This window comes from Haliotis asinina, chromosome 8, assembly GCF_037392515.1.
Source record: "Haliotis asinina isolate JCU_RB_2024 chromosome 8, JCU_Hal_asi_v2, whole genome shotgun sequence".
In the NCBI taxonomy this organism is placed as follows: domain Eukaryota; kingdom Metazoa; phylum Mollusca; class Gastropoda; order Lepetellida; family Haliotidae; genus Haliotis; species Haliotis asinina.
In genome coordinates this window covers 47878749-47904607 of record NC_090287.1, presented here as the reverse complement: position 1 = coordinate 47904607, position 25859 = coordinate 47878749, and the positions used below count along the sequence as shown (strand labels likewise).

Here is a 25859-nt window from a genome sequence, read left to right as displayed (position 1 = left end):
GATGTCAAGTTCTGTACTATATATAATCTTCTACCGTTGTCCAGTAAGAGTGAGTTACTACAAGGTGATCTGGAGATTTAACGGGCGCATTCCGACATAATGGGATTTCGCACACGGACCCGCTAGACCATTTAATGTTTGATCGAAAGAGAGTTGAACTGAACGAAAGAAATGGCAATCTGACTGGTCTGCTGGAGGTAGTACAGCACAGAACAGGCTTGCGTACATCAGTTCGGATTAAGTGAAAACAAGATGTAGGAATGCATCCAAGGGATTAAAACATCATCAGTGCATAGTGCAGGGACAATGAGAGGAAGCAAACAGCAGAACAACATGTACGTGGCTGATATGACTGATTAGCAGTTAACTAGCCAGGAGCTGTATTACTGGTCACCACGTATTATGACCCCTTCCTGCCCAGGCATTAGAGCACAGCCTCACTTACACTGGATATCCCAGATTCACGAACATGAACGTCAAAGACCCTGGTCAAGAACATACACGTGATATAGCCCAGGTTTGAACGCTAAACATCTGGCTTCATCCTGAAAGCGCATGTATATGAATCCCTGACGGGTTTCAGGATGACGCTTGTCAAAACCAACTTCCCTAACAACCAACCTGATACATCCTATACTTCCACACTCTAAGTAAGCTTAGTCTCAGTGTATTTCGTTGCACTCCACCACTGAGTCTAACAAAACCTACTAGAAGGTCGCGTCAGGTAACCTTTGAGCGATCAGTGACCGTCCAGTCAAGCGCGAGACCGTTAAATAGAGTTAACCAATCAGAAAACGGCTACTATTTAGGGACTGGAGGGATTTTCAAAATATTCAGGTCACTGACACAGATCTCTCCACACAAAAAATCCGCATACAACACAGTTATTTGACCTGCAGTACATACGCTTCGGGGTTTCTGTTGACATGGTTACCATTAGCTAATATTTCCGCAAGATGACATCCTTGAATATTGCCAAAAACACCATTTTCAGCGACTGTTTACTCACCGGTTGTACGTACGCCGTCTGCATCACCCGGAAGCGAGTCATTCGTGACCTACAAGAAGACTCGTACCCCTCTCGTACGCCATTATTGCCAAGAATCGTGGCAAACCATTCAAATCGTACGTAATAAAACGCATTTCAAAACATGAAATTGCCGGAACCGTTGAACTTTGAAACTTCGCCACACTATACAAAGCGCAATTTAAACATAAACTTTGAGCTAAAAGATGAACATCTTTCAACACTGAAACATATTTGCAAAGGGAATGGCCGTATTCCTGTTTTGCCCACGGGGTGTAGATATTCTAAGAGTATTGTTTGGAAATTCAAAGTCAGCTTTCGTTGATAATAGTACTAGACTCTTTTAATCTTCATGTCCGTTTGCGCTTAGACAGGAGCCACTCGTGAACATGGCCACGAGAGGGGTACGAGACGCCATCCGACTTGGCGGAATGACACGAGTAGTTACGAATGGGAAGCGAGTGTACGCTATATAGCATTCGGAATCGTTCGGGTACGAACCTTTTCGAGATAAAAAGTTCAAAAGGTATGTGTGAATGTCCACTTTAGCGATTTGATAAGCTGTGTTCTGATAGTTCAATCTCAAAGGTTACCTGACGCGACCTCCCATAAGGTTTTGTTAGACTCAGTGGTGGCGTGTAACGAAATACACTTTTCTTTTCTAGCAGCTGGCCTAGGACTATAATGTCGCCTGTAATACCGTTATTATATTAGCATCGAATAATCATTCACACTATATCTAATTTAAGCCTAACCCAAACGTGGATGGCAGTGTATACCCGTATGTAATCCGTTGTTCATGTCGCAAACAACAACAATCAAAATAACCATAGCGCATAAACATTTATATCATTTAGGTTTTAGTGCATACAGAGCCTGTACTGACTGGACAACAGTTCGCTTCGGTACATGTCACCTGGTCAATATGCACCGAGATACAGTTACTAAATAATATTCCACCTACGGTAACATGTACATGTTCTTTTCACTTTTCTTACAACACAAAAAAACGCTAACAACTGCTATGTATTTTTTATGTTTTCAGGTTCCTTTCCATCATTTTAAATTGTCTCTGGTTTCATATACTACAATATGCATTTGTCTTTCAGATCAAATAACTATAGTTTCATCCTTTTAACATATTGCTTTTAAACGTGCCAACATTATGTCCATCGCATTTTGTTTTTTCGATCATTGTGTATATGCACACAAACGATATCAAACTCACTCACTCTCAATTTGAAAGCTTCTAACACTTTCGCTTTACTGTATCAGTCGGAATTTTTCATTGAGTGAATGAATTATAGCAAGATTTAAGAGCAAGAATTATATGTGAATTAATGGAAAAATATACAGGAAAGACCGAAAGAAAGAAGTACATATGTGAATGAATGAAAGATTAAATGATACACCACGGCCATCCCTCCCCAAACATGTTAAAGAATGCAAAACTATCGGGAAAACATGTGGGTTTTTATTAAAGAATTTAAAGAGATATTTTATGTTAGTAATTAATTCATATATATTGCATGTGGAGAATGGCCCCTCACAAACAGAAAGTCTTAAACTATCACAAACCTATATGTAAACGAAAAAAACATTAATTACACAACAGTCTCGTTTCCTGTTCTCTGGGTTCCGACAGCTTAGTGCAATAACCAGTCCAGAATTTTAAGACTAATTTATTGACTGGATGCATAAATATTAATCAGTATGATTTAATACATCTAAGCACATTTATATTGCAACAGTACGCTCCTTCTAATACTTGCAAACACGTCGTACAACGTACTCTGTCATACAGCAGAGCTCGGTCAAAAGATACCTCGAAATCGTGGAAATCTCAAAACGAGGCTGTGCCGCTAGAAATGTTTGGTGGTCTGGTACGGAACTGATATTACATTAATCTCATTGTGCTTTTCAGTACTACACGGACAAAGCGCAAAAAAAAAACACTTAACAGATGTAATCAGTGAGCCAGAGCATTTTACAACCTCATCAAACAGGGACAGTCTGTGTGCTGCCTACATCTCGACATAAAATATAGAAATACGATCTTGTAAGTTTAAAACTAATATTAATTTGTAAATACAATTTTTCTTATGAAACAAGGAATTGGAATTCAGTGTAACCAGAGTTGTTTGTGATGTCTATTTTCACTTTCACACGAGAAAATTCGGATCGGCTGAGAAGTAGATCATTGTCTGAAAAGGTTAATGAATCTCATGTTCCAGTGGGATTCCTTACATTCATTCTAGACACAGAAAAGGACGTACTAAACTAATTCCCATTTCTGCCACCCTCCACAGGAAACATACACGAACAGTTCCAGGCACAAAACATTGTAAATTGATTACGATTCGTCTTCCTGTCTCGAGGAATCGACAATCAATAGACGAACGGATTGTCTGTACTGTGCTTTGATGAAGCTGCCAGTTGTTGAGATATACAAGCTTTAAGAAAACGTGAGATTAACTGTATTCCTCTTCTTGGCAACCACTAACATAGGCTGTCAGTCGCAACACCATGATCAGAGCCCATGTTCTCTTCAACGTTACCATTTTAATGGCAGGCGTCCTTGCTGCACACGATGACCTTCTGTTTTCCCACTTTGACAAAGTTCCCGAGTTCGATAACTTTGGATTTTCAGAGGAGCACTTAACATTTAAAGTACGAACTATTCCTCTGTGCTTTGCGAAATGCGCTCGGAGTGAAAACTGCAGCGGAATAGTGTTCAATAAGGGTACACATGTTTGTGGTTTAACCACTGCTTGTCTCTATAGTGATACACTAAATGTTCCAGAGTCTGGGGCGAGATACTACCGTCTAAAAGGTAAGATTGCTGATTCACTCAGTTTTATTATATTTCAAGGGACTCTGTGTAAGCGCAATACCGTCACAAGATGCATTGTAAAATGAGCTCATGATGTCAGGATTTTATAATTGTCAAATAGTAATGGTGTAAATGAGGTAGAGAGGATACTAAAAACGTATGGGGACAACAACTGGAGTTACCAAAACAAGTGATAATGTCAGTATGGCGTGCAGCCATCGCGGCCGGGATGACCGACTGTACACACATCATGGAGGCATGGATTGAGTGAGTTTAGGTTTATTGCGCACTCAGCAATATTCCACCTATATGGTGGCGGTCTGAAAATAATCGAGTCTGGACCAGATAATCCACTGGTCAACAGCATGAGCATCGATCTACGCAACTACGCAACGCAATAATAATTGCATAAAGATAATACAAACTGTAAACATTGTACAAGCGACAGCGAGATGTGACAGTAACTGCTAGGGCCACCAATAGTGATGGAGGAATAGAGGGGTAAACTGGGTAGAGCTGATGTTGAGGTTTGCTTCTCTGTACTGTTATTATTATAGCCTTAGTTCAGGACACACATCACCCAAATATTTCTGAAGATCTTTATTACTCAAAGGAACCACCAACGGTGATATATGACGCCATTGTTATGGAACTATTCACAGATTGAAGAAGAACGTTCAATTGCCAATGCTTTACACCTAAGTAAATAATTGAATTCGTCGCCAGTTTATTGAGAATGACACAATGTAGACATCTGTCTTGGAGGAATGTTCAACCATCGAACCTTTCCTGTTGGCAATTTGTGATTACTTGTTCTAAAATATAGTAAAGGTTTATAAATCTTACCTGTGAGTATTGAATACTTTTCAAGGCATGATGAATCCTAAATAATGGAATAGTAGAAATCTTTCTGGGAATCCCGAATGGCACTTCTCCAGAACTGCAAACACTAGTCCTTTCCTTTCCTTTCTATGCAATGTTATTCCGGGGTACTTAAAGGTATAAACAATTTCCATGATTATAGAGGAATTTGTTTTTATTTTTGCCCGCTGAGTCTGATCCAAATGTAAGTATTTAGACTTCATATATTTTTTAACTTTATGTTTCCAGAAAGAACAAAAATGTTAAAATCAATCGAGTGCAGTCTGCAGGTGGAAGTTACTTTCAGATAAAAGAACAGTGTCATCAGCACACAGCAACACCAAACGTTTAAGATAGATGGTCACGTGATCATTATCGTATTCACGTTTCAGCCATCCTGTGCGATACTGTCATTAATTACTGAATATGGCATATGTGGCCTTAATAGTTATCCCCCTTGGCCGTGTCTGTCATCACATCAAAAGTACAAGATAATGTTAGTATCATGTCTCTCCATTTTTGTCAAAAACTGTGTATTATAAGTAGTTCACTGGTCACGAGGAGGACATGGGCTGATGTACCCTCGATGTTTATGTTCCCTGAGCCCGTAGGGTGGTAGATGCATCCAAAATATCGTGTAGATTTATCGGATGAATACCGACCCCGGAGATACCGCGTAGGACGATAACCACGCGTTGACTGTAAGTGCTGTTTAACCTCCTCGTCAAAACGACATCTAAAATGATTGGGTAATAAATACACAACACCAGTTTTTATTCAGGATTTACTCCCACCTGTAGTAGGCAACCGGGCAAGCTATGAGTTTAGAAACTCCAATAATTTTAGCCAACGACGTACAATACTCAGCATCATCGATAAAGAGTTCCACCAAGAGTTAAAGTCTGGAATAATATTCCCTTGTTAGAAACTGCTGTAGCGTTACTTTTATCTAATATCTGCGTGAAATAAAATAGTGGACGTAAATATTATTCATATGGAATAATGAAGTTAAATGTTTTCCACACAAGATTATGATATATGATCAGTACACTTAAATGTGATTTCTTTCAAAAAATATGAATAAAATCGCTGGAGAACAAGAGATGTTTCTTGTGATTACAAGCATTTTGTGTCTGCAATAATAAAAGTACACTGGTCTCATACTTGGTTGCAGATTTGCAAACCAAGTTTTCAAGACAGTGTAGCATTAGAAATACTAATTTCATAGCAAGAATTTGCTCAGCTTGAAAACCGAAATGTTCCAATACACGTTTATGGAAATATAGAAAAATATGCTGATTGTGATGAGCAGTGTCTGTCACAGACAAAAGTCAGTGTCTGTTTTATTGACACCCGTGTGTCTGCCTGTCTCTGGGCTAATGACAATATGCAGTACACAACTTCCGTTATTGACCACATGCAGTTTGAACGTAGCATCCATCAGGCTAAACACCATTAACAAAATACACTCTTCAAAATAAGAAAAGCAAAATGAAATTAAAAAATTATACCTAAAATTTTGTACTCATATATATGTAAACTCAAACATTTTTAGGGTTGGACAATGTTTCTGGAATGTATTAGAAGATCATGCATGATCAAACGCAATCAGAAATGATTTTGAATAGTTGTATCCATCAGGATTATCATGATGTGCGTGGATGGGGCGATAATTTTATTACCTCCCTTTTCTGGCTCCGCATTCTCACAGTAGCCAATCAGCTAGGCCACCGTTATAACCGAGCTGGCCAGTGTCAGCATAGGAAGTGATCGCAACTGCGAAGGTTTGCTCGCAGTGCGACTCAGATTTTTAGGGAGATCATACAAGCAAACTGACAGGTCGGAAACTTAAAATCAGCATATGCAAGAACTCCTTCTACCTCTTCCAGAGAACCTCTGCGTGGTTTCTGTTGCTAAGTTTGATCGGTTAGATAATTTGAAAAACGAAAGTGAGTTGTGATTGGTTCGCTCAACTTCCCAGCGAAGACACCTGATTGGATAAAACGACAGCCAAGGCAGGTAATAAATTTATCTGGCAGAGCCGTAGATGCGTCCAAGGTATAGTGGAGACTTATCGGAACGTATACCCTGGAGATATCGAGGATGGCCCAAGATCGGTACATCGGGGTAACCCACCTGCATGACCGCCATCATACCGCACGGGACACGACACAAGAACAGTTTAGAGCCCGAAGAGTGTCCGATCAGACAATCAGGAACCGTCTCGGAGAAGTTGGAATACGTGCCAAACGTCCAAAAGTTGTCCCCTCCACGACACGACTACATCGTCGTCAAAGAGTGAGATGGTGTAACGTGGTGCTGCCATGGCAAACTGGAGGCACATATGGTTTAGCGATGAATCACGTTATCTCCTCAGGCGACGTGATGGTAGAGAATGTGTCTACAGACGACTTCATGAACAATGCTCCTAACTGCATCAGACAGGTGGACAGGTTCGGTGGGGAGAGTGTAAGAGTGTGGGGAGATATCTCATACACCCGCAGATCGGAATTTGTGCTTGTCCAAGGGAGTCTGACGGGCAATCGATACATCGACCAGATGCTCTGTCCGCACGTCCTTCACCTTGTTGATCGTCAACGGCAGCTCTTCCAACAGGACAACGCCAGGCCCCACACAGCACGTGCCACCGTGGACTAACTGGCCAATAACAACATCGGTACCCTCCTCTGGCCCTCCATATACCCGAATCTAAACCCAATCGAACACCTTTGGGGTCAGATCGATAGACGGCTGATTCGATCTGTTCGCAAAAGGTGTCGGGCAGTGGTAGCAGCTGGAGGTGGTCGTATGTTATTTTAACACCACCTGGTGGACAGCACTAATAACTGTGATGACGGTTATTCCCATGAAATAAGGACAAGATAGCAATGCATTGCTCCACAAAATTCCATTCATGTATTTTTGTTTACCGCTGATCTACACTTACTTGAATAACACCAAATTTTCATTGATATTTGGGTTTTGCATTTCTTTTTTGGAAGCGTGTACATTGATTTTCGGCTCGTGCAGCTAAGTTCTGTCTCTGTCACATAGTGTAATTGCATAGACAGGGATGTGTGATACGTGTACACATGACACGTTATTATAGGTGTGGGTTGGAAACAAACTGAATCTATTTTTCTCGGATGACTGGATTGGACGGAAACCGGAAAAACACAGATTGTCAGTTTCAAGAAGGACTTGGACGACGGACAGTCTCCAGCCATGCAGTGGTTCACCACCTCAATATCTGTTGATTGGTTCGAACGCAAATGTAGTGAGCATGTATGTGAAAGAGTTACCTAGAGTGCAGTCGTGTAACCATTCCTTGCTGACTACAGAGCGGGGCTTGCTGAATCATAATGATGCCCCCCACACTGTATACACACTGTATACACACTGTATACACACTGTACCCACCTGTCACGACAACTGACGTTACTACACTAACACCATCTCAATCTCTATCAAATCCACGATTTCCACAATTTTCAGAAATACCTGTTAAAACAAAGTCCATTATGAGATGATGACTTTGTGTCAGTCATTGGTCGGCAATACTCTTTCTTTGTTAGATCTAGATTTTCCTATGCCTATAACACCGGTCAGAAAGACCCCGGTGTGCTCCCAGTATATGTATGCTTTAGGGATCAAGAGTGAAGGACATTTTCTACAATCTCTGTGTTAGGCTGTGTTGATCGAAATATTTTCATAGATACCATGAAGATACTTTGTATTTACAATAGGGTCAGTAAACACTGTTTGTAAGCGTGCGTTGTTGAAGTCATCACACAGAAAAAATATTTAGCATACGTTTCACGGATTTATGAATCTGAAACAGCATTTTCTTTGTACAGATCTTCACCGAAAACATGAAATCGACTGATATATTCTGAATTATATTTGCTATATATAATTCATTGGCATTTCTTGACGGGGATAGGAATTACTCATTCTATTATGCTACTTGTGCCAAGACAAAATATTCTCCAGTAATAAACTGTGTGTACTGGAATATTGTGATCAATGACTTCTGAAGAGATTAACGACAGTGCTGTTGTATGTTTCCCTAAAATGAGCCACTGGAAGAGTGAGTTTGAAGGTTTCAAAACGAAAGTAAAGTTGTCTCCTACGACTGTAAACCTGTTGTTGATATATACCGGAGGCCTGTCCCCCAATGAAGGCTGATCTGTCCCATCATATATCTGTTTCAGGGCTTGGTTAAAATCGTCCAGTGGATAAAACCCTTCCTTGTGATACATGATAGTGGACTCTCTTTTCAGTTGCGTGAAACAAACAGAGAGAGTGACTGACGTGTATTGTTTAAAAGAAACAGATGAGTTCAAGAACCGTCGTATAAATGTTGAGAGGGCGCACGTTAGTACTTCGTGTTATCCGAGGTCCGACTAACAGAACCGAATATCCATTTCGAGACAACCTCAACGTTGGACAGAACTGTGCTTGACTGTAGCGTGCCCTTGTAGTTTGGCATTCAACAAAGTACTGTGTATCGCCCTTCTTGGTTGTTAAATGATATATATTATCATTATTATTTTATATCGTGTTCTTCTTCAACAGAATTGTTTTAATCATACTAGTCTCAGTTGAGTACAAGGTCTGTCACACTGGACCTCGATAGTTGATTCGGGACTGTACTCAAAGCATCTATCACGAAAATACTCAAAGCATCTATCACGAGTGTACTCAAAGCATCTGTCAGGGGTGAATATGCAAAAATAAAATAAAAAATAAACATCACAGATTACCTGCCTATTGTCATCGTCCTAGTGAGTGTGTTGGGTTTTGCGTCGCGTTCAGTATTACTCTATCCCAGAAATTCAAACATTGTGCCCATGCGAGGAATCGAACCTGGACCTTCAGCGAACGTTTTACCCACTAGGCTACCCCACCGCCCCGTCCTCGTCTTAGAAACCAGAGACATGTTAACTATGAAGTCGTTCCACCTTTAGTATAATCCATGGAAATCACGTATGTAAAGGTTCTGGCTGACACTGTGTCACCATATGTCATGTCTGTTTCTTATCTTCCAAGTACCTGTTCTTCAATGTTTTCACATTTTTGCATTTCATCTCATGATCTAAGTGAACCGATTTTGTCTTTGATGTGATATTTATGGGAAACAACACTGTCTCATCTGATTCTACAGGACCGACAAAACCATCTAGGTGCTCTGAAGTGAAGGCCTGTTGTCGTGGTGATGGAGAATACTGGATCTACCCTTCAATATTCAAAGGCTATAGAGTGAGAATCTATTGTCACAATATGAATTCAGATACTCCTACAGAGTATGTGACTTTACCGGCCCTAAATGTTGGGTTTTACCCAAATGCCAGAGAGCCTGCCTGTGATGGAAACGTTGTTCCTCTACACTTCAACAAGTATGGCGTGTCAACCTACTCCAAGATCCGAGTGGATATACAGGTAAGATAATACATTTGAGTTATAAATACAGTTAATCTTTAAGGTTTTCGTAACAAACATGAGTGAGTGAGAGAGTGAGTTGGGGTTTAGTAATATTCCAGCAATAATACGACGGGGGGATACGGAAAATGGAAAGCAGTAAATGTACATATGTGGGGAATCGAATCCGGGTCTTCGGCGTGATACTCTCCAATCACTAGGCTACCCCCAACTAATAGACAGGCGAATGAAGTATAATGTTAAGTTGGAATGAAATCGTTTAAGAACCGAAATATACTGTAGCATAGTTCTGTGTTTCAACAGCGCGAGATACTGTACCTAACCTATTCAGTCACCAAGGTCTCTCAGCAAACAGCTCCGTCATGCGAACTGAATATCCGCCTCAAACATACAACCAGGCCTAGAGTTCTACAAACGTGAGGAAGATGAGTTTGTGAAATGATGGAATAGTTATCAAAATATATGCTAGGTGTATGGAGCTCTAAACCTACAATGGGCTAACGTGTACTAAACTCCGCGACTTGGTGGACCTGAAGTGATCACGATACATCTTTTTGTACGCACTTGTCCGAAGTGCATGGAATCTTACATCGACTGGAGATGACAGCACACACTGGAGCTGAATTATCAGTTGTAAATCAATATAACCCTAACAACATTTAACTACGTGTAAATAAAATAATAGACGACGGACCAAAATAGTGACACGCACACGTAAAAAAATGACTTCCTGTCTGTTTAATAAATGAAGTTGCGGTTACTAAAGCTCTTTGGGGCGTGGAGGAAAATGTGCCCCTGTGTGCAAACACGAAAAGTAATAACTTTCCCGTAGAACCTTCTCTTTTATGAATACGTTGACTGGAAGCAGGCCATGTTTCATAGGAATTTAGGAACAAATGTATAAATATCGACTTTATACAGACCATGTATGTTCCGAATGGAAGAACGCCCCAGGAAAGAGGAATGAGAATAAATATGGAACAATGTTTAAATTTCCAGTTTTGAGGATTTGATTTGGGTTTGGATGTTGTTTCTTTTTGTTTCTTTGTTTGTTTATTTCTGTAAGCGTATTTGATACTTCCTTCATTTGAATATCTGGGGGTATTATATGATGAAAACGTTTTAGCTTTCACTTATTGTTTACACAGACAATGAATGTGGATGTCCGCGACAAAACATTTGCTACATCAACAAACAGAATCAACCAATATGGGCGCGCCATAGACTGCTACGCCTCACATGTGGGCAACAAGAGAAACAGTTGCGGCCCAAAGGGCACGTTCCGTATTGACACAAGGGGAACAGGCCTTCTTGTTAACAGAACGGTAAGACGATATGTTACGCCAGCAGTAACTCGAAGACGTTTCCCAATACTTCCCAACAGTAGTCCACTGGATGATCAACCTTTGTCCTGAAAGTTTATTTACTGACATTTGAAATTTAGGTGAAGATGAAGTGTGCACCCTCCCTTTCTCAAACAGCTGTGTCCGCCACCGAAGTCCTCGTAAAGATAATGATAGAAATAAATAGAACCATCACCTCCTTGCCGATCTATCTTTCTGTAAAACGTATGACCACAAACAAGGGTACACTCTGGCTGCATATTTTCACCACCATATAAGCTAATCTTTCAGGGCATGAAAGAGGAGGGTTTGTACGTTGTTCATATTTATGTGATGTGTAACATGTTATCGTTGAGAGCAAACATGGAGCATTATGTTAAACCAGCGTGAACAAGTGTAAGGTTTACCATGCCGTCTGTGTCGGTCAAGTCACATTTTTGTGGGTACTCTACATTGCAGTTGACATGGTCCTTGATGGCAAGGTCTTGGGGAACCCTAAGTAAATCTGCTGACGGAACCATCATAGATATCCTTGGAGGCGGTTATTGTGGAGGACTCGTGCCAAATGAACCAATGGCTTTGGAGAGAAATCCACTTGAGGGTGAGGCAACCTTCATATAAGACAAATACCTGTTTTAAAGGAGATACCTCATGAATCTGGTCATTCCTTTTCATGTGAAAAAGGCAGAGGGACATGTGCGATTAAACACCTGATAGCATCAAACAAAATACACTGATTTTTAATTAAATCGTCTTGCAACCTTTTCTTACAAATCAGTATATACTTCCTTACTTGGACGAGCTTATACAGAAAATATTTTTACGGTTTTGGTCACGCAAGGAAGGTTCCAAACCATTATATTTAACATGAAAAGTTTTCAGCAATAATTGTATCCCAAACTTCTGCCTTACGTCACACTGAAGTCATCAGAGAAAATGTGTGGTATTTCTGTGACACCAACATCTTACCGAATACATTGTCTTGGGTCGACATCATCGATCGTTTAAGGTCTAATTCTCAGTTGTATTTTAAAGTGTTCCGGGACACTACATGCTGTTACACACATCCCCCGGGACAACGCAGTGCAAGTCAAAATATTAATTGCAGATCAGTCTCGTTTCCTGTTTGCTGGGTTCCGTCCTTTGGCGCAACTTAGTGCGATAACCAGTCCAGAATTTGTAGACTAATTTATGTTTACACTAATTCTGGCTACATAAAAAGATATTAATCAGTATGATTTGATAGGTCTAAGCACTTTTATGTAAGAACACTACGAAAAAAACATAATGGGTTTGACCTGTGAGTCAGAAGCTTTGTGAATCATTTACCTCAGCAAACAAGGACAGTCTGTGATTTCATAGTAAGGGGACCCGGTATGCTGCCTGAACTTCTACATAGAACATAGAAATATAATGTTATAAAGTTTAAAATTAAAATTCATTTGTAAATACAATTTTCTTATGAAAGAAGGCACTGGGATTTAGTGTAACCAGAGTTGTTTGTGATGTATATTTTCACTTTCACACGAAAGAGTTCTGATGGGTTGAAACCTAGGTCATGGTCTGAAAAGGTTAATGAGACCCATCTTTCGGTATGAGGATACATCTCAGCCCTATTTCACCAACGTTGCTCTCAGTTAATGGATTTAATAATGTGCGAACATTCTTATTTGCAGTTGTAGCAGACACGACTGATGCTACGTGTGCTTAGAAGGCCAGATGCGTTCAGTCTCCAACTTGTGTCCTTGTACATGTCAGAAAAAAGGTTCCAAACCATCATATCTAACACGAAAATGTTTTCTCACAATCTTGTGCATTACGTCACTTGACCCTACTACCCATCGTTATCCACACAGTGATAAGTCGTCTGGGGTGTAGAGAAATGTACACATGATTCCGGAACTAAAACTGGTTCCAGGCGTTTGACGAGCTGCGCCGTTTCAAGAGTTATGAATTTTAATATTCAGCTGATTAATTTCGACGGAAAATAACAACATAATGTGGTTGCGTATCCGTGTACCAGATTATCTCTTCTCCATATTTATATGTGTTGTTTACTATTCTCCGGCAGTACCAGTGCATATGCAGATGAACCTGTTTCTACTGTTTGGAAGATGATATAACCAAACTCAGATCAAATGAGCCTGACTTTAGAATTATTATTCGAGGTGATTTTAATGCACGCACCGGGGGTGGATATTACAAGGCCCATATATTGTCACTGATGACCAGAGACATCTCCCGACTGATGAGTAGGTAACCGACAACGCCATTTAACCACTTGCATCACGTGACACTTTGATGAACCAGCGTGGCTATGTCCTTAGGAACGTCTCCAAAACATCGGATCTGAGAATATGTAACGGCCGTCTATTTCTAATTGTTTTTCAGTCTGACATTGTTCAGTCAATGAAGAAAACTTTTATGTTTTTTTCAAACATGTGATAGACTTATCGATTCATCTGTGGACGATGACTGGATAAAGAAATATCCTACCAAGAAACAGTTAATGCTATTCAAGAAATGCATAATGGAAAAGCACCAAGACTTAATGCCATCAAAATGCACCTCATCATTGTATTGATTTGTTGAAATCTCTGTTTAATAGTATCATGTCTACAGGTGATATATCCATCTGAGTGGACGGGCGAGCTGAGATTTCATTAAAGTAAATCAGAATATTAAAATCGTTAAATATTGGGATCGCCTCTTGTCTCAGGTTGGGAATGTAATCTTAGATAAGGTATATGGGTATCAGTATTGGCTTGCTGAAAAAGGTGTATAACATGTTTATGATCTAACTAGTTCGTGTATTCAATGTATCACTTTAATTTAAATGTCTTATACGTCTTTTGTATGTATCTTCCTATCCCTGTACATGTAGGTTGTTTCACATTTGCACTGTAAATAGGAAAGAGTTTGCATACCCTCTACCCAATCCATTCTCTTGAATAAACATGTTTCCATAAAAAATGTATAGATTGTTATGCATTTAAGGTGTAATCTCTTGTACAGCTATGGTTTTGGGCAATGTGAGGGCCAATCAAAGTGTTGGAAATCTGTTTACTTTCATATCTCTATTCAAGCAAAGATGTATTGACGTAGATAACCAGTTGTGGTCATCAGGAATTACACTTGTTCCGAAACTGGATTTTCTCAGTAGACTCAATGAAGGTGTAACTTCTGAGTTTTATATCAATAATGTTAGTGTGAAACAGTTTGACATTTTCTTTAGTAGATTTCGTTGCTCAAACCACAATTTGAGGATACAGTACGGTAGACAATTTTGTCTTAAAAGGTAGGATCGCCTTCGCCCACTTTGTATCGTACGTAATGTAGAAAATGAATATAACGTTTGTCTGGAATGTTCTTTTTATGGAAAACTAAGAAATGATATTCTCTCTAAATATTATCAGACATATCCATCTGAAGTAAAGTTCGCTCAATTATTTACATCAGCTGCTTATATTCTAAACTACCTTGTATGCCTTGTAAAAATACCTATATGTTGAGAAATTCATGAGAAAACGAAATAAACTTCTTAGTCTTAGTACCCACAAATGTATATAATTGTGCAGTTCTCTAATGATTGTGCATTCTGTACACTTGATGTGTAATAGAACTGTGTCCCCTTAATAATCTCTCTGTCTCTTTCTCTGTCTCTCTCTCTGTCTCTCTCTCTCTCTCTCTCTCTCTCTGTAGTATTCAACTTACTGTAGTTTGTTAAATCATGTAAACGTCAGATGAATTATTATTACTATAATTGTTATAATTGCTATTTATCTTTGTTTGCTTGTTAAGTGAAGACGGCGTTGATCGTTGGAGCCCAGTCTGTTCGTCGTATAACCCTGCCATGATTTCAAAATATATTTGAATCGGGAAATACCCCATGTTGTTGATTATGTATCACTACATCAGGTGTACATATGTTACATCAGACAGTATCAGTGACGACACTGAAGATGACGACAGTTGTCTCCTCAAAGAAGTATTCCCTGACATGCATGTATTGCCTGAAACAGGTTCCGGTACAGCGGACCATGATGCTGATGATGAAAAAACTAATCCTCATATAGTATTTACTATCCCAAATGAGAAACGCATAGGCAATTTGCAGTTTTTTAAATCTATTAATTTCCTATTGTGTTCAAACACAGATGTAACAAGAGTGTTAACAAATGCACAAGCCAAGAATCGATTTTGCCTGAAAATGTTGATTTTGGTGAGATTTCTTACAAGGAGTAGAAATGCATCGCCACAACGAATCAGAAATCACCTGCCAGATGAAATTTTGCAGCAAAGAGCGTTCACTGTCTGGCAATAACAATCCAGATTACTTTCAGAAATCGCCACTGAAAGAATGCATGCTGGAGATTACCGATCTTCGGTTGCCAGGCGTCTGAAAGTTAGTCTGAGCAAGATATGATGGCTTGCAGCTCGTTGCAACCAAACAGGTATAACAAATAATAGTTCCCGTACAGATAGACCTCGACTGACCACTGCAGCCCAACATCGGTACACCCCGGTACAACAATTGTGTGATCGTACTGCCATGGATGAGAGCACGGCTGCCAGGGTGCCTGGATTTCAGAGGATAGTCAAACTGGACGGAACAGTTTGAAGAGATTGGTCAGAGAGCCAGGAAACCCAGCCTCGGGGTCGTGCTACGTCGTTCAAAGTCTAAGTTATCTAAAACAATATCCACATGGTTGTATATTTCATGCACTAAAGTCTGTTTGTGGATGAGTGATACATGTTTGAAAATACATTTTCAACATTTTACAGATTTCTCGTCTATGCGTTTCATCTTTACATAATATACATGTATTACTTATTTTACGCTGTCAGTAACATGTCAAGGTAAAACTAGCTTGTGAGGTCATGGCTGTTGGAAGAAATCACTTAGAGTCCGGGGATTAAGAAACCACCGTCCTGATTGTCACAAATGTTTATGAACTCTGAACAGACTAGTACCTCCTGCGTGCGGCATACTATCTGTTTAAGTTCTACGTTGGAGATACAATGACCTACGTAGGAGTTATTAAGTCCTAAGTAGGATATACTATCTCCTACGCAGTACTTAATATCTCCTACGTAGATGAGCGATATGTATTAACATGATTTGAAATGGTCGACATAAATCTCCAGACTTGCAAACAAGAACCTGTTTGTTTCAGTCACTGTAAGAGTATATAATCATGTGTTTCATTTACTACTAGAGTCTACTGTTTCATTCACATGTAGAGTCAGGTGTTGAATTAGTCGTTACACGTTACTGTCATGTGTTGAACTAATCGTTACACGTTAGTGTCATGTGTTGAACTAATTGTTGCACGTTAGTCATCTGTTGAACTAAGTTGCTGCACGTTTCTCTCTTGTGTCAAACTAAGTGTTGCACATTACCGATTCGAGATGTAAATACTTTCTAGCCATCACTAGCCCCTAAGTAGACACAAAATGTAATATTAAAAAATATTGGAAGAAATTATTATCAAGTCATCCACATAAGTGCAGAGTTCCTATCAACTTCCCTTTCACCTCAAGGAACATTAGTTGTGTATATACACAAATATTAATACATATTTATCATATCTTGCGTAGGAGATATTAAGGTGACAGTATGTCCTAGGTTGGATATATTAACTACTACGTAGGAGAGAGCATGTCCTACGCACATGGTGGGACAAAAAGAGTTCCTCCCTCCTCTCTTGGTCATATTACGCTTCCGTAACTTCCAGTTGGTTGTACAATAGCACTTTGTTTACAAGAATTCGTTCCATAATGTTGGAGGCCATATATTTCTTACCATGTACGTGGTCAAGCGAGCGAGAGATGCAGCACTGCTTGAGACAGCAATAACACGAGATGACCGTGCAAGTGAGTTAACGTTCATAGCCCTATCAGCAGTACTTCAGCCATATCGTCACTAAAACAAGTCAGTAGAAACAACTCAAATAAATAAATAAATACTTGTGTCTAGACCAGACAATCCAGTGATCAACAACAAGAGCATCGACTTATGCAACTGGGATGCCATGACATGTGTCAAACAAGTAGGCGAGCGTGACCACCCGATCCCGTTAGTCGCCTCTTACGACAAGCATTGATTTCTGAAGATCAATTCTAACATGGATCTTCACGGGCTCACCGTACTAGAGACCATGGGAACTTACAGTACGTTTGCTACCTAAAGTTAGTAGAATATGTGTTCGTTTTATTTAGAATGTGGCAGGATTAAATGGACTTACAAAGATGAGGTCTTACATACCCTTCCGGGGGACAGTTATAGTGCACTACTATAATCTCCTTTGTGGATCACTGGATTGTCTGATCTAGACTTGATTATTTACAGACCGCCGCATATAGCAGGAATATTGTTGAGTGCAGCTTAAAATTGAATTCACTTGCTCATCTTTGTAGATACAGCAATTACCAATCTCAGTTGTAAATTCAAATCTGACAGTTGTGGAACACTTGACTTTTCACAGATATTAATTAAATCTTTCGAAATAGTAATATCTGTTATTAAAATGCATCAAGTGGGAATTGTCATTGTTAAAAAGGTACTTTATTGTTTTCACATTGAAATTTGAGATACTTGACCGTAATTCTCTTTTCACAAGGTATACTTCTCACTTTTAAATAAATATTCACGACTGTATCTTGAATTGTCAGTACAGCATCCTCAACTAGTGAACTCTTCAAATACAGGTAGGTGTAACCGGCAGTTAGTTTAAATTTCATGTAGGTTATTAATACCTATTTGTGTGCCCCACTTTTTCTTGCATTATATCTTATTACCGTCAGGCTGATGTAATATCTTATTATTCGTTTCTAGTCTACGCACTGGATGAAAACTGGTGTCACAGATTTGTTGGCAGTCGTCAAGCCTTTTATTGACAGATTTGTAAAGCTCTGTTTTAGCAGCAGCATAAGTCACCGAGTACCAGTTCCAGCATGGCATGTATGTTGTATTGATATTGTACAGAGGCAAGAACGTTTCATAATTCAATTATTTCATTTAAAAGCGGATGTTTACAGAACTGCTTAGATATTGACTAAGACAAGTTAACGAGTCTGTTGTTTCTATTTTGATTGCTTACCAGTATAGTTTATTGACCTTACTGTGATATTTTCTCCTGCAGTTAAAAGGAGCAGTTGTGGTAAAGACAACAGCTGGACAGGGCCGGGACACATTGTCAAGATCTATTTTTGTTTTTTCCTTCAGTTCTTCACAGAGAGAGTTAGATTAGACAGCTGGATTATATTTACTAGAATATGCTGTAAAGAGAATTCAACATAGTTTATGGGATGACTGTCAAGCCTCCACATGTAAGTCATGAGAGAAGGTCTGAAGGCCTCAAAGCAGAGTCTGAGGCCTTGAACTGAAACTAGGTGTTTGAATATCTGCCTCATAAAATGACATTATCCTACAGAGGTGAAGTTACGTCCCTCCATTGAGCAGAACATGGTATCAAACCACGGTATACATACACAGAGAACTTAATCATGCATCCCCAGTATTTTGGCAATGATAGGTTTTCTACTCGCACATTAAAAAGAACGTTTTTCTTACCCGCATGAAAATGTGACTCATAAAAACAAATGATTTTGATGATACATATTCATGTATCAAAAAATACACACTTGTTTTCATACAAAAGCCTTTGTATAAGTATGACCCTTGAAGTTTAATGCTGAATTTATTGGTGAATTATGAATATTTAGTGTCATTCTGCCTGTCTTACAGGTTTCAAGGTCAATACTGAGTGTAACCTCCAGGTACATGTAAGACAGCCAGCGCTCTCCTCCCATACCCTCTGTCAGCCTCCTGATCCCATGATGGGCCAGGTTCTGTACAGGAAGATCCTTTTCTTGCACACAAAACCGATGTCACAGAGAGGCTCCAAAGGTGTAAGATTGGGGCTCAATCAATCACAGGCAAACTGTAGAGCAAATGGGGTTGCGCAGCATAGAGAATATGACAAGTCTTCTTATATGCGAGCGAAGCAAGCAAAGTTTGGCAACGTACTCTCCTCGCTTTGGAGCGAATTTTTTTTTTCAGGAATTTGATCACTGCAACCAGAAGTTGTTCAGCTGATGGAGATTGTACAACCACTAAGCTGGAACAATCTCATAGTTAACCATCTGAACACAAAATAAACCAAAAACAATATAAAACAAAACGACAGCTAATTTTGTATTGTAATATGTTTAATCTATTAATATATTCCTGGTCCTGATACATCAAAGTACTCCAACAGTATTAAAACATCAATCCTCATTAACAGAGCAGTCAATACAATGTAATACTAAATGCAGAACAAAACATATTTTAGTCATCAGTCATCAGAAGCTGGCAAACATTCAGGTACTCCTTAGGAGCAAATCTGACTGTCATTGTTCAGTGAGTGAGTGACTTAATATTTAATGTCACATCGGCAATATTCGTTGTTCCATCCTACATGAGAGATCTGTCCAACTTGAAGACAGTATTCCCATCTGATTGTTCTGAATACAAGACTAGTTCTGGAGTTAACAAAACAGTATCTCTGGGACTTTGTATATCAGATCCTTATTAGCAAAGGCATCAGTTTGTTGTTATCACACTCAGTTTACATGGGTTTTTGTGTGTGCATACTGAAGTGTATTGGGAGGTATCCTCTAAGAGAAAGCCACCCGTGAAATGAGTAGTCATGTTTGTTCCTATGAACAAACATAAAGTTCAAAATCTCTAAATAACAAAAGGCACCAAATCACAATCTGATCTGTTGAAAATATTCTTACTGACACAATACTAGGTATATTTTTTAAAGGAATATGTATTGTAGAGGACACCTCCCTGAGGGAGTTAACTCAACATTCAGAGCATAATGCTCTTGACACACAATGAATATATACCCACATATACAAACAAATATGGTCAGAAACAGCCAAATACTACTTTTTGCTTGAATGAACACAGGCTACAATAATTTACGCAATTCTATTAAACATGTTACATGTTTGCCACCTGACAACTGAGATTAGTATCCAATGACAGCAATGAGCATCGTTTCATCTTCATCACTCAGCGTGCATGGTGTGCATGCAGCCCAAAGTGGTCATGGCACAATGGCACTTTCAATTCTATGTTGCAGTGGAGGAGTTTTATCAATCAGTGGTGTGCAAGCTTTGTGGATTGGATCCAAGGTTTCCAAACAAGGGTGTCAACCTGCTGCCTTGTTTTCAAAATAATTAAGGTTGCCTACATAATGATTCTTTTTCAGAATACATATTGTAAACCAAAAGTCACTGTGTTCTGTAATCTGATTGGTTGAAAAACATGATCAAATGGTATTAGATTCCCGGAAACTGCAAGACTATTTACTGCGTACTGACACGTAGAAACCTCGCAAACAATTGTTTTGTTGCGTCATCAACAGTGGTGACGTCATTCGAATCATATTGTGACGTAAAGTTAGAATGACGTCACAAATGAGCAACTCCAGATGCTACCATGGGAACCAGCTTAAATGGCTAGCTGATGACACTTCACTGCTGTACTCGTTCTCGATGTAAACGAGTGCAGACAGTAAAACCCTTTGGTTTACTTTTGTGTTTACAATGTCGATAAACATCAGGTGTTGGCCAATTTCTGGGTGTTATTAACACCCGGAAATTGGCCAACACCTGATGTTTATCTCCTAATTAACAGATGATATGCAGTGATAAATCAGACTGCCACCACCTGTTTTGGTCAAATCTAGTTACAGATTTTCTTTTTCAAAACATGCAAACCAATTTACAGATAAGTATCTACCAATTGACATATATCAGTGATTTCAAGGCAGTACCTGCCAAGTATCTTAACACAAAGATAACTAGAGACATTCACAACAATATCACAATAAATGATGCTCTCCAGTTCTGTAACAGTTGACTGCATAAGGCTTCTTACACACATGTAGCACCAGGAACAGCCACAACCAGCTTTCACAGAGTACATCATTACCACAGTCCAAATGACAGAACAAGTCCTCCACACTGGTCACTTAATGCATGTTGCCATCGCTGTTCGAATCAGAAGATAATATCCCCAATACCGTCCATTTATCTCATGTTGCCATTACAATTTGGATCAGAGGACAAGTCCTCTACACTGTACGCCTGTTGCTTGTCAGTGGAGCTGATGTTGGGTTCTGTTGGATTAGTATCCTGAAATAAATTAATGAAACTCATTGAATAATGACAGAAATGTTCGCATTAACCATTGAGTTGGCTTACACTTCCATGATTCCTGTTGCTGGTTATGGCTGAGTAACACATGCAGAGGAGAAATATACTTGTCAAAAATCAGAACTTTTGAATGTACATAACAGTAACATGTTCTGGGACACCAGAAATGGACTTCACATATTGTATCCATCCCCAAATGGCATAACTTCGCCATTAGTCTGATCTATATAGCAAGTTTTAACAAGAAATAATCAGCAGTTCTTGAGTTCTGCTCCAGAAACAGAAGGCAAATTGGCTAATGCATGAGTGGACATACTGCATCTCCATTTTTTTCAACTGTGGGATGAAAAAACTAGCATAAAAGTGGTCGAGCATTCTTCGACCCTTTTACTAGGATGGGAATGAAAAACTATAAAGCATGTCAAAGATACTCACAAAAGGGGACGGAACATTGTTCTTTCTGCAGTGATAATTTACATAACGTATATACTTCTTGGTGAGCTGGGTAGTTTGGATACCATCCTCCTGCAGTTGTCTCCCTGCAGTCATCATTGCTTCAAGATCCCTGTTGGAATCTGACAACACAAACAAAGTAGGTTCAAGATGATGATTTCAGTGATCCCAGTTTTACCAAAACAGAGATACAATGCTGCACTAAGTGTCCCTGTTATATGATGGTGGCATGGAATATAAATAAGTCTTGACCAAACACTTCAGAGATGTAAATCATGCTCCACATCATCACTGAATGATGACATGCCATCAGTGTCTCTCCATTCTAATGTATCATCCGTTATGACCAGTGTCGGCTGCAGGTGACCTACTGTAACCTGCCATCCCATGAGTACTTGCATCAGCAATATTTCAGCTATATGGTGGCGGTCTGTAAATAAGTTATCAACAGCATGACCATCAATCTACACAATATGGATACACTGACATGTGTCAACAAGGCTGACCACCCGATCCCGTTAGACACCTCTTACGACAAGCATGGGTTCCTGAAGAAAAATTCAAACACGAATCTTCACAGGTTGTCATCCCACAAAAACACACCTGTGTCACTGTTAGGCAAAAATATGTTTCCGAAACTGAAGTGTTTGCATCAATTTCCTGGTTGAATGAACAGTCACAATTCACTGAAATATACTAATTCAACCTTCAGAACATTTTTGTCTATAAGGATTTCATACATGATAAAAAAGTTGGTAAACTCATCTCATTTTGTTTCCTTTGGTTGTAAAGAGTGTCACAGGTATTACAGTGGTTTGTTTGCTTGTTTGTTGTTTAATACCACACCAAACAATATTCCAGCTAAATGGCCGGTCTGGAGCAGATAATCCAGTGATCAACATCATAAGCAGCAATCTCCGCAGCTGGGATACAATGACATGTATCAACCAAGTCAGCTAGCCCATTATGACAAACATAAGTTACTGAGGACAATTCCATCCCAGATCTTCATTAACAGGAATTACAGTGATGCAACTGCACCTCCTTCAAAGTGCATGGGTTGGACATACAGTAAGGGAAAGAGAAAGCTTCATTCACTGAAAAAATGATAGATAAATATCTCACTGTCACACTTACAATGGTAGCTGAGACAATGGTCATAGGCTTTCACAAACAGCTTGTGCTTGGACCTTAGACTGTCCACCAGACGTGGGATCAACTCAAGCTGAAACAGGACATCATCCACAACATAACACCTTCCAGACTCAGGTGTTCATAACATTCCTATTTGTGTCACATGGGAAAAGTACAAACAAACACTGCATCAAACCCAATGACAACAACAGGAAAGTTCACAGTATCTTTACAACACTGTTAGGCTGAGATTCTTCAGTCTACCATCAGCACTCTCCAGTCTAATACAAGCACTCTTCAGTCTACTATCAGCACTCTCCAGTCTAATACAAGCACTCTCCAGTCTACCATCAGTACTCTCCAGTCTACCATCAGTCTTACCTACCTTGTTTGTTGTACGGATGTGAGAAAACACAAAGCCTAGTGGTAGATCTGCATCAAGGCCCTGGTACATCTGAAAGCATCACCACCATCACTGATGTAAGACTACACTTTGTTGTCATGCAACATGGATGATGAAGATATGGTTCAAACCCTGTAGGCCATAACAGTGAACCACGGTACATCAATGACATCATGAATACACACTGCCACTTACAAGGTAACATCCTAAACAGGGCTGTTGTACCATATTTTGATGACCACACTCCAAGCACAAGGCCAGTCGTCACTGACGGCAATGCTGGGCCACATTGTGCATGGGCCAGAAGTGATTTCTTATGTCAAGAGGCAGTAGAACCTCTTCACTGGTTTGCCAGTAACCCAGATCTCAGTCCCATAGAGCAAGTTTGAGACAGTATGTGCTTGCAGCATATGTGAGACAGTATAAACTTTCCAGGGAGATCTCCAGTAAACCATCTTGACTTCCTAGAACAAGCCCTCCATAATGAATGGATGCCTATGAAAGCTTGATGTCAAATTCCACATCTGCTACATGTACAGTCAGTGAGGATGAAGGTCAGGGATGTTGTTGCAGCTGGTGGAGATTGATATTGTACTCAGTTATGGACACCTAGATGATTTTTTAAAGATTGTATAAAAGAATCTTCAAAATGACTGCACTTATCAGCATTACATATATGTCCAATTTTTGCCAGTTTTACTTAGATACCATTGAATAGACTATTACTTTGGTTTCTTTTGCATTAACACTTGTCATGTAAGTATATCTTGAGGGTCAATTTACCTAGATAGTAAGTTGAATTGAGGTTTGGATAAGTTTGACTACTATGGTCAATGGTAATATATTGACACTATGAACAAAATGGGGTTGTGAAAAACTTTTCGTCCATGTGTACTTAAGTACATTACATTCCATGCTTGCAGGCAGAACCAGGTACACAAGTGGACAACATGTTTTAACAGGAATGAGAGTGACTGTCATCATGGCAGTTGCCAGTTTTGGCCTTCACATTAGTCTCTCAAACTGAAATTGCTAGATCAAACCTTTTACAGTAGGGCCCAAGCACTAACGTATTGTCCTCACATAGCATACGTTGGAAAAATAATAGCAGCCAATTCCATTGACACAATCCATGATACCCAGATTTGTTCAGCCACCCCTAAAACAACTGTCATAAAAACACTGTTTACTGAATAGATACATAATAAAACATTACAATTTCTTTAATATTAAGATAATATTGTGTCTTTGCCCTTTGGCATTTCGACCTATAAAATCCTTCAAACAAAATAACTGGTGTGATCTCAAGAATAATAACATGCCTGTAGCTATTTGCAAAGTCACTTGCTAAACGAATGCTGATTCTTACCTGCAACAGCTGATCAGCCTTTGATGATGAACTGGTGAAATAGTGGACCCACAGTATACCTGCCGCCCTCGGCTGACTGTTCATGGCCAGTCTGTGTATCATGGACACCACTGAAACACAAGCATGCTCAGGTACAGTGTCTCATCAAAGGACAAACACAGGCATGGTCAGGCATAGCATCCCATCAAAGGACAAACACAGGCATGGTCAAGTATCGCATCCCATCACAGGACAAACACAGGCATGTTCAGGTATAGTGTCTCATCAAAGGACAGACACTGGCAGGGTCAGGTATAGCGTCTCATTACAGAACAAACAAGAGGCATCAGAAGACGACATATCTCCCTGCCCTCTGCATATTAGAAAGGACAAATCATCTGACAGTTACTTATTGTGTTTTCAGACCATGTCTGAATTGTTTCCATAGAATTCATGAAAAATATAAATGCTATATATCTGTAATCAGAAAAAGTCACCATTTCAAGATCAGTCTCATATGTCTGCCAAGATCTTTTGAAAGATATCAAATGGTTTTCGAGTTGTGCTCCGGAAATGAAGTCCGCAACGTGTTCATGGAACTGAGAAAAAACATAAATCACAAAAACCTGTAAATAGAAAAAGGCACCACTTTGGGGTCTGCCACACATATCTACCAAGTATTACTGACAGACATTTGCAGAAAAATATTGAACGTTTTTTGAGTTCTTCTCTGGAAACGAAGCCCGCCCCACCATTAGACTAACAACAAAATGTTCCATGGAAAAACAACACAAGAG

At 39.5% G+C, this 25859-nt stretch overlaps 2 protein-coding genes across 3 annotated transcripts in view; one reads left to right on the top strand and one right to left on the bottom strand.

Annotated features, from left to right (window-relative positions):
* Window positions 1–3553: 3553 nt before the first annotated feature.
* On the top strand, window positions 3554–13217 carry LOC137295283 (A disintegrin and metalloproteinase with thrombospondin motifs 9-like). The gene is made up of 5 exons (XM_067826597.1): window positions 3554–3860; window positions 9889–10163; window positions 11312–11488; window positions 11966–12107; window positions 13183–13217. Exons 1-5 carry the CDS (start codon window positions 3554–3556, stop codon window positions 13215–13217), a joined length of 936 nt encoding a protein of 311 aa, XP_067682698.1.
* A 6485-nt stretch (window positions 13218–19702) lies between these two features.
* The window catches only part of LOC137293945 (leucine-rich PPR motif-containing protein, mitochondrial-like), an 82472-nt gene continuing 76315 nt past the window's right edge, over window positions 19703–25859 (bottom strand). For both annotated transcript variants that reach the window (XM_067824830.1, XM_067824831.1), the window contains 5 exons: window positions 25084–25193; window positions 23697–23765; window positions 23315–23402; window positions 22160–22299; window positions 19703–21703 (listed from right to left, as the gene is read on the bottom strand). In XM_067824830.1, the coding sequence (XP_067680931.1) occupies window positions 21599–21703; window positions 22160–22299; window positions 23315–23402; window positions 23697–23765; window positions 25084–25193 (512 nt within the window). In that variant the 3' untranslated portion in view covers window positions 19703–21598. The remainder of the gene's footprint in view (window positions 21704–22159; window positions 22300–23314; window positions 23403–23696; window positions 23766–25083; window positions 25194–25859) is intronic.